The sequence below is a fragment of the Antrostomus carolinensis genome, unplaced genomic scaffold (genome assembly GCF_000700745.2).
Source record: "Antrostomus carolinensis isolate BGI_N321 unplaced genomic scaffold, ASM70074v2 scaffold20131, whole genome shotgun sequence".
Classification (NCBI taxonomy): domain Eukaryota; kingdom Metazoa; phylum Chordata; class Aves; order Caprimulgiformes; family Caprimulgidae; genus Antrostomus; species Antrostomus carolinensis.
In genome coordinates, this window is record NW_010292833.1 from 196107 (window position 1) to 206311 (window position 10205).

The following is a 10205-nucleotide window of genomic DNA, read 5'->3' on the forward strand; positions in this document are numbered from 1 at the left end:
TACATCAGACTCTGAACTCAAGACTCCTCAGTTTTGATCACTTTAACTCAGCAGATCTGAGGCCAATCACAAAGCACAGTCCTAATCTACTTCAGGGCTTTAGAGACTACAAAATGCCTGGCTGCAATTATGCTGTGAAAAATGGCATCATTGGCCTCCAGGTTTATTTTATTTTAATGAGTCTTTAGCAAATGTGCTTAGTTTGCAAAGAATCCTTTTACAACTGCCAGTTTTACCAACCCATCCTGGGCTCTGGCAGCTGAACTCCAATCACTCTGCTGAGGTTGGAATTGCTCAGGGACTCACCAAACCAATTGCTCCTCACCTACACTGTGGCCTGGCCGTTACACCTGTACCTTGAGAGAGGTGGCACAGATCGCCTTGAAAGCCAAACAATTTACTTCTGGTGATTCTCAAAAGCCAGTAAAGGTTCATCTCCCATAACGGTGTTGGCTCAGCAGGTCAAAGTGAAGCAAAAAGTAGTGTAGTAGTTATTTTTAATTATTTTTAATCCCTAATGTGTACAGATATATCAAACTACTCAGGGAACAAATCCACTAAGAAAGAAACTGGCAGTTTATAGAGCAATTTTGAGGTTCAAAGGCTCTCAGTACCACTGCCAGCTCAGAGTTAGTAGCCCTAATTTGCAAATAAAGAAACTGCTTGAGAGTTAAAGGTTATACTCTAAATGACCTGTAATTTTCTGTGTGTTCAGTCTTCAGTTCACAGTTTGGGACACCTATGACTTAGGAAGCTTAGAGCTTTTGAACAAAGGCAACACCTGCCCCAAAGTGTTCCCATCTTGGACACACAAACATGTAGGTGCCCAATACTTGGTAACTTTCATAGTAAAGATCCAAAGGGATCTGCTGAAGGTCAAAGGTTAAATAACATTAGGAATTGAATCCTGGCTCTAACCCTGAGCTATGATTTATGATAATATGGAACAAAGACAGCTAAAAAGTGAACAATGTACCTTATTCTCTTTGGAGCCACCTTTCTAGCCACAGTGACCACTGAAATACTCATGAACATCCTGAGACATGGATGGCACACACCAGACAACCCAGTTCATTACCACCTGTCAGCTTAGATTTCATTAAATTCCAATGGAAACGAGCACTATGTTTTATGAGGAACAGAGTGAAGGAGTGCACAGCAGTACAGAAGAAATCATAGAATCGTTTGGGTTGGAAGGGACCTTAAAGATCATCCAGTTCCAACCTCCCTGCCATCAGCAGGGACACCTTCCACTAGACCAGGTTGCTCAAAGCCTCATCCAACCTGGCCTTCAACACTTCCAGGGAGGAGCAGCCACAACTTCCTTGGGCAACCTGTTCCAGTGTCTGACCACCCTCACAGTGAAAAACTTCTTCCTAATATCTAATCTAAACCTCTCCTCTTTCAGCTTAAACCCATTTCCCCTTGTCTTGTCATTAGTTGCCCTTATGAAAAGTCCCTCCCCAAAATCCATGCGCTATGTGTATTTCCATGTCCTCTTTTTTGGTCTCAAAAAACCCTTGACAGTTGAGGAAGAAGAAACCAGAGTCCTTCCTGCTCCACATTATCCACGCTGCCCTCATGCTGAGGGCTTCATCCAGAACAGACCAGCAATAAAACTTCACTTGCCACATGTGATGGAAAAGGACACTGCTGAATGGAAGACTGTTCCAAAAAGCTGCTGTTCATCAGCCATAAGGAAACAATCACACACTTACAGGGAAAATCCAGACTCCCTGTTTGGAAGACCAGGGACCTAGAGAAACCAAGGGATTTATCCACACAAGTGAGACAAACTCCCCGGGGTAAAGTGCTGAAAGACCTGATTTCTGATACAGGGAATCCTCCTATGCTTGCAAACACTTAATCACATTACTTCTTCTGCATAGCCCATTGTTGAAATCCTTGCTTTAATTCTTCAACAGATGCTTCCTAATATGGACTAATACAGGTTGCATTACATCTCTCTATTTTTAGTGCACATGTTTTTTTGGCCATAAAAACTGTTATTTCAGGCCAAGTCAAACCTGCAGAGAGAACACAGCTAAGAGACAACGTTTAAAGATGGGGAAACACAACGCAGCAGTAACATGTGTTTAGGATTTATACCTGTTCAGGGAGAGCATTCCCTACCTTTGATACCTGCATACAAGCACTTACTTCAATTATTACCAGCTTTGATCAATTGTTAAAACAGGTTGAGAAGTAACTAGATGGAGAAGCAACACAGTGTTATTTTGTGAATTAAAATGTTGATCTTCCTGGTTTTTTTTTATTTTTTTACTATATGCTTCTCTCCACACAGCACGTTTGAATCAAATGAAAACTGGTTCATTTAAACTGACAAAAAGGGTTTAAAGCAAACCCAGAGTAATTTATGAGGTCTATATCATAAACATGAAATAACAACCTTCTCTCCAAAGACAAACTGTTCTCTCTCATGCTCTTAGACTGTATTTTATTTCAAATCCCTTCTATGTAAGAAGACTTTAATACATCACTGGAGACCTTTGGAAAAGTTATAACAGAACTTACTTTTCCCAAAGAAACAGAAAGTTTTATGACATGGTTAGAGGAGATTCCTACGCTTTCTAACACGGTTTGATTCTGACTTTAACATTGATATCTTCTCTCAGCAAGAAAAACTGAAAACTTTTCCTATCCATAGACTTTGATGGCATAAGAAACATGCAAAATATGTGACCAGATCTCAGCAAATTAGTTGAACTACTGCTGTTCTGTGACAGTTAATGTAACTTATATACATTTACCACAGCTGAGGGTGTGGTGGATATTGTCACATGGAAACAACTTTATTGTATATATTAAAAGGTTGCAGAGAGGCAGGGCAATGAAAGAAGCCCTATCTCAGGTGTTTTCTGCCTTCTACTGTTGGCTACAGAGTTAATTAACTACAGAGTTAATTAACTACAGGTTAATAAAGGAGGTGGTACAGCTCCCCCCTCATCCTCTCTGGTCTGCCTATTTCATCTCTGCCAAGAGCTCTTCTTACAGGGTCAGCGATAGGTGGGAATCGCAGATGCTGTCGAAACACAGATGAGCCCTGCAGCTCCCTCTTGTCCCCACAAATAAATTGAGAAGTCTGTTCGTGGAGGGTACTGCAAAAATTTTGTATAATGCATTAAAATAGATCCCTTTCTCTCCCCACTTGGCTCACCTGTAGCAAAATTCTTACTTACACCTATTAAAACCTACAAACAGAACTTGGTATGACTCCATTCTCTCTCCAGAAAGACCACGAGCCCAGGACCTTTGACAGGAAAGTCGTCAAACTCGTTCTTTAAAATCAGAATACTGTGTGATAGTAGGTTTGCATCCCAGATGCAGCCCAGTGTCTAGAGATGAGAACTGAAGAAGTGTTTCACATCACTGATGTGAAGCTATTTCCCATGTTCCCAATGACGCCATGCTTCAGAGCAAGTGAAACCCAACCTTTCCTTCCTTCCCCCTCGCAGCACACGCACCTGGAAACCTTTTAATAGGTTTTCTGTTTGCCTCACAGGGGCTCATGTTCATGCCTGAGCAGAAATGTGCATTGTGACTTGAACTCTTTCTCCTGCTGGATGACAGGTGATAAAAATAATATGTATACACAGATCATATGACTAACAATAGCACCTGGCCCATGGTGATGAGATCTGTCCTTTGCTGCTGGAGCACTTCAGAATTTAAACAAAGGAATTAAAACATCAACCCTGAATCCACAGACCTGGGATTTTTTTTAACCCATTAGTAGGCACTTTCAGATTCAAATCTCAAAGATCCAGTCATGCAAGTCCCTAAGTGCTTTGCCACTCCTGACTACAGCCAGATTAATCCTCTTACACAAATTATTCCAGGATAAACTTGGCTCCCACAAAGTTCTCCTGCAGCTCTAAAAATAATTTTGAGGACTGTAGGACACGTTATGCCATTTAGACTAAAGTAGTTGTTTTAGAGATTTTAACAAGCACTTATCAAACCAGGTTGCTAGCATTACCTAGCCCCAAGGCACTGTTCAGCTCAGTTTCTCTCTCCCATGGCTGAGGTCTGCGAGGACAGTGACACACTGCTGGGTGGAACACAAGAAGCACAGCCTTGGAAAGCTGTGCTCTCTATCCCCTCAGTCATGCTGACACATGGCACTTCCTAAATAAGTTCATTTTGCTTTCTTAAAAAGCTTTCCTCCTCCCTCTACAAATACTCACACAAGTCATTACATCACCATGCCTCTTTGTTCACAATCAATTAAGTTCATATCTATCACAGAACCACTGCTGCCAATAGAAATCTGCCAGTGAACAATGTAGCCCTGTTTAAATTCTTAAGACATGATCAATAACTAATATTAAAAACTCAGCATCTGGTGCTTTGTATTTTACGTGGATCCCAAATAACTTCAGATCACGCCAGGTACCGCTGGATTACAACATTTTAAGAAGAAAATATCTCCAGAGGTGATTCTCATCTGTTCAGAAAATACAAGAACAGCAAAGGGCTGGAAAATACCCAAGCGTGGCAGTTCTGTGGCTTTGAAGAATATTTGTTTGGCACTGTATTTACACAAACATGAATTTTTCTGTCTATGTTGTTCCACAATACAGGATGTGTATATAAAATGTCTAGCATGTGAATATTTCCTAAGTATTCACAACCTCCATTCTTTCCTGACAAGTTTTAGCCTGGGTGAGACAAATTACAAAGCCAGTGAAAAAAAACAACCTCTAGTACAAATCTGATCAGTCCTTCACTCTGATGATGCTGGCAAGTACCAGAGTAAAAAGACCTTTTCCCAGGAGAAACTCTGGAAACATGCCTCTAGATCATCATTTCCACACAATTTCAATAGGAATGAACCTTTTGTGTGTCAGAGAGGATTAACTTTTTTTGTTTCTAAACAACTTGTGCACAAAAGTTAATCCAAACCAGACAGGAGTCAATTAGGTCATTAAAATGCTAAGCCTATTAACAGCCAAGACTTAGATTTCTTTCCTGCAACAATGAAGAACATTCAGGAGTCTGCCTTTAAGTGGCAAAGCCCATGAGCAATTGCATTATGTTATGACACAGCTACTCCAAGCCGTGGCCGTTTGCACTGTGCAGCAGTCGGGTGCTTTGCTCCCTTTTTAGCACAACCAGCCTGTGCTCAACACAACCAGCACCCAGGGGATGTGAATTCTGTTCCCAGCTGTTTGGAAAGTCCTGTGTGATCCTGGGGCAAGGGCAGGGCATCACATAGTCCCAGATTTTTCTTACCTAGCTGCTGTGGGAAGGACTAAAGCTATACTGGTCTCACACAAGAGAGAGAGAAGCCCATGCCCTCTCCAAATCCATTCCTAGCTTAGCCCCTTAATTAGCATCAGGTCAGAAAAAAAATCTATCACAGCACAAGATCCATAGACTCAAATAATTTTTACATCAGACTATCAGGCTCCCTCTGCCTCGGAACTCAGACACACACTCAGCCTGTGTGGCCTGGACACCACCTCTGCATGAGCTGAGCCGTGGTAGTAGCATGTGCACGTGTGCTCTGAGCCCAGCACACAGGAGGAACCTCAACAACTTTGCTTGCAGAAGGGAATTCTAGTTCCTCAGGCTGTTGGTGGACTAGGAACCTAAAAAATATGTAATTATTTTTGCTGACACAAAGTTAAGTGCAATGACATCACGTCAGACCAAGGGTTCACCTCGCCCACGCCATGAGGTCCCTCAAGCTCAGGACCTGCCTGTCAGTCAGTCACCTCTGGGCCAGCCTGAGGAGGACAAAGCTTGCAAGGAGGATCCCAGCAACTGTGGGGTCTATTCACACTCCCTTTGGGACAAAGCAGAGAAGAGCAGCATGTAATGGGTCCCCAGAAGCCTGCAGGAAACAGTGGGTGCTACTGAGAACACTTCTTTTCAGTGTCACCTTTAGTGTCTTATTTTTTACATTTCTGATACCTTGGTACTCACTCACCTCCTCTTCCCATTTTTAATTCCATGTAATGACCCAGTTTCCTTTCCCTTTTCTCAGGGAGGAAATTTCAGTTCTGCCAGGGACAGGCAGCACTCTGCCCCTAGACAGAAGGTCAAAAGGTTCAATGGCAAAAGGATGAGGCAGATTTCCTGCCCTGATTTTGGTTCAATTCAGCTTTTAACTAATAGCTGTCTTATTTTACAGCGTAAGAATGTTGTCATGCATTTTCTAGTTTCTATGCTGCAGCACCTACAGTACTTGGCTAGGAAATCAAAGTGGTGCTGAATTTTGATGCTTCCTCTAAAAAGAGACATGGGGGATCTGTAACTCTAACCAGAGCCACGATTTCATACTCAAAGAATCAAAAAGAAGATTGGCTTAGTCTGAACCCATGAGAATGATAAACCTGCTAAACTGAACTACCAAGAGTTGAACTCCACCCAAGAGAAAATAAAGTTCCTGACTACAGAATTTACCAACAAGCAATAAGGAGGCAAACTTATGAGCAAGCACAGGAAATCTCTGCTGGCACACAGGCTTGGTTAAATACAAAAAAACAAGAGATAAAGGCAAACTTTAAGTTCATGGCTGCCTATTCCAGTCAGTTCCTTCAGACCTGTGCTTCCACTGCTGTTCCCAGTCAGGAAATCTTCTGTGCCTCCAGCTGCTGCCATGTCCCTTTATGTCCAAAAACCAGCACTTGCTCCTGACCACTCAACTGTCCCCATACTGGTGGGTTTTACTCTTGTACCCATGAAACCTGCCAGTCCTGCTTCCCATTTCGTCCCTTTGGCAGCCCAGTAGAAGACAGCGTGGATGTCTTGACCTGCTGCCCCTGTTTAGTATGAAGTCCATCCAGTAGAAGGCAGGAGTTGGAACAGTGGCAGGATAATGGGGCAGGAGAGGAATAAAAGGAACAAAATATACAGGCAAACTGAAACCTAAAGAAGAGATTCTGCAGAGTTCATAAAAAATACCCTCTCTGCAACCTACCCAGACAGAATTCCAGAAAGGATAAAATTCAATTGCTCCAAAGAAGCCAAAAACTAGACCAATTTAACTAGCTGATAATCTGACTGGCTTTAAAAGTGGGAGAAGACACAATATGATCAACGAATAGAGTTAGACATTTTCTCTTGAAAAGTGATAGGAAAGAACATCCACAGCTGTTTTACTATTAACACCAAACAAACAAAAACCCACCTCAAAATGAAAAGGGTGTGAGACAGCTGCATTTTTTCAGGGTTTCCACTGCTAAGCAATAGAATACCAGCAAGGTTTGCAGCAGCTCACAGGCACATACTCTGTAAGTGCAAAAATATAGTAAAGCTACTGACCTCCCATGGTGCCTTGACTGGAGGAAGGTGAAAGACTGGAGAAAAATACTGACAGAAGGACTGTCACCAAAGCAATGGATCTCCTTACTATTAGTCCCCCATTCCAATGGGGACTCTAGGGCTTAAAAATCAGATACAAGATTATAACTTTTAATTTAAAAAACAACTTTAATATTGTCACACTGGGTCATAACTGAAGACTGACAATTTGGAACACGCCACCAGCACCTCACATACCCATGGAGACCCCTGGAATCTAAGCCCAGGATCCTAACACTGGCAAGGTGTGTCAGCATGACACTGGAAACTGAATGCAGAGCATTACAGAATGTCTATTATTAACTACCAGACACACAATTAAAATCTAAATCATTGCCATTTCTCACAAAGCTGGTTCACCTCCCAACTCTTGTTATACTACAGAAACCCCACTGAAGCAATATATGTCATACAGCTAAACTATTTAAGCAGAAAAGCCCTAGAAATTGCTTGAGAGGTGGTTATGTGGTCCAGAGTAGCTCCACACACACAAGGCACATCAGCATTTCAGCTGCTATTGTATTTACAGCCAGCAGACAAAAACAAGCACTCCACCACCTAACTCTCACAGACTCCCTGCTGTCACAGCTCTAGCTCCTAGATTAAACTAGATTAAAGTCAGCCTTGGGATATCTAGATGAGTTGCTACCACATTTTGGACTCCCAAACCTGGGTTTGCAGATCTCAAGGAAAACTAAAGACCTTGAAAGTTTCTTTGCTGTCTCTGTGAGCTCATTCACTCTAACACAGGGCAAGAGGAGAAAAAAAATAATAAAAGTTTAATTTATCTCACAAAACCTTAAAGCAAACAATTTAATAGGTGCCACTCAAAGAGACAAAAAGTCTTCTAGCATGAGAGCTAGAGCTTAAGTTTGATGAGTCAAACACCAGAAAGAAAAAGCAAAATCAAGTTCCTAGTTAAAAAAAACCCTACCTTGCTCAACTCCATCTGGCAGTTTCAAACACACATAAGCCTATAGAAAAGCAATAAAAAACCCTAAAAACCAAAGTCTGCCCAGTTGACCACATACCCTGTTATATTCTATTATGAATGGTGTGCTCTGCTAGACAGAAGTAAAAATTATGACATGGAAGAAGCTGAAAAATAGATTGTTTTACAAAAGAAATAGTGCATCTCTTCCCCTCTCCAGGTATTTTTTCATCCTGTTATAAGCTGGATCCCTGGAGCTGGACTCCACAGATGATACTTCTAAATAAATTATATTAAAGTATCTGAAGTGCCACTTTCTGCACTCTGAAATGCAAGGATCACCATTCTATCCATGCCTACTTAGCACAACTCTAGTGAAAAGGTGAGACAAAAGAGCTCCCCTCACTACTGACTGCAGGTTCAAGATGTGGGCCTTTGCTAAAACCCTTGTGAACACCTTCCTGAGCAGCGGCCACATCGCGTGGTTAAAGCAGAAGTTTCCTCTGACCTATTGTAAACTTTATCTTCCCACAAATTGAATGTTACAGCATATGTCCCAACAATTTTTATGGTTGTGATGTGCCTCCTTCTGCCTGAAGTAGCAGCAGGATTCATCAACACGTGCCATTTTTCACTAGCTCCAGCTGCCTGAACGCTTAAATTACAAAATACAGACATATCAGGCAAAACAAACAGTTAAAAATATAATTACATGCTCATGGCTGTTCTCTTGAGCCACTTCAAGCTCACCTGCTACAACCTTGCAGTGCTCATCAGGAACGTGTGACTTCATGGGATGGCTGGGTTTTGTGGATCGTCTCCGCCTGATGAAGTGTTCTTTTCCACTAAATGAGGTCTCGGATGTATTCACTGGTTGTATCAGCATCTGCTCTGATCCAATTTGGATATAGCCAACCTGTTTTACAAAAAGAGAACAAAAAACCCCCATCAGATATTTTGGTACCCTAACCTTTTCTATCAGCCTAGTCTGAACCTAGACCATTTCACTGCAATCATTATTTACAGGGTGAGGAAATGAAAAGTTATTAAGATCATCTTCGTGCTGCACAATACAGACTAAAGAACTTCATCTGCTTCTCATGTTTATTTTTATATCACTGAGCACTATTTAGAAACATCACTGTGCACTGTACACACACAAAGGTAGGGGGTTTTTATCAACACCTTTCCTTTCCCTCCTTCCTCTCCCTCCAGTCTAGCTGAAAGCGTAAATATGTGTCTCATGAGATGCTCAGCTCACGCGCTCTCCCTGGAAGTCGTGGGTTGGGTTTCGGGGTTCAGACCAGGAATGGACTGGTGGATCTTCCTAGATTTTCCACCACCCCTGGAATAACTAACACAACGAAGGCAAAGACCCTGTCTCAGTAACAGTAGACTCCACAGGGCACAGGTCAGAGCTCTGAACCCCTGCCTTTCTTGCACCACATCCAGACCTTACACCAAGGCTGGCAAGAACATCTTTGGAAAGGCAGCTCCTGCCCCAGGAGAGCCCTCCTCTGCTGACAACCCAGGTTCTTCTATGCCTTTTCCACTCCTTTTCTGGCATGAAAAGAAGAGAGTGAAAGCAAAGATATCACTTTAAAACTTAACAAAGCCTCCAGGTGTAGTAATCAACACTGAGGTTATAACACATGGAGAAAGTGAATACATACAGTGAAGATTTCTTTCTGACTTTTCATTCTACTAATCCGATGATTATTTGTATTGCCATTAAAAGTCTCAAAATGCAGCTCTTTGCCATATACCTCCCTAAGACAACTCCCTAGGTCTGATCCAACTTCTCCTGTTAGCAAGAGGAGGCCTCAGCTGGCCTGCCAGGAGCCATCAGGTTGTGCCTATGCTACACCTTAGAGGTAACGGAGCTTACCAAGGCGTCCTGCTAGGTTGCATGCCTATAACACTCATCCTATACATAGAAAAA

At 42.2% G+C, this 10205-nt stretch overlaps 1 protein-coding gene across 1 annotated transcript in view; it reads right to left on the reverse strand.

Moving 5' to 3' along the window:
* ADAMTS17 (ADAM metallopeptidase with thrombospondin type 1 motif 17) overlaps positions 1-9179 on the reverse strand; it is a gene marked incomplete at its 5' end in the record, with an annotated part of 183263 nt that extends 174084 nt beyond the window's left edge. Inside the window, one exon of the mRNA XM_010177095.2 lies at positions 9014-9179. Within this exon, the coding sequence (XP_010175397.2) occupies positions 9014-9179 (166 nt within the window). The remainder of the gene's footprint in view (positions 1-9013) is intronic.
* Between the last annotated feature and the right edge of the window lie 1026 nt (positions 9180-10205).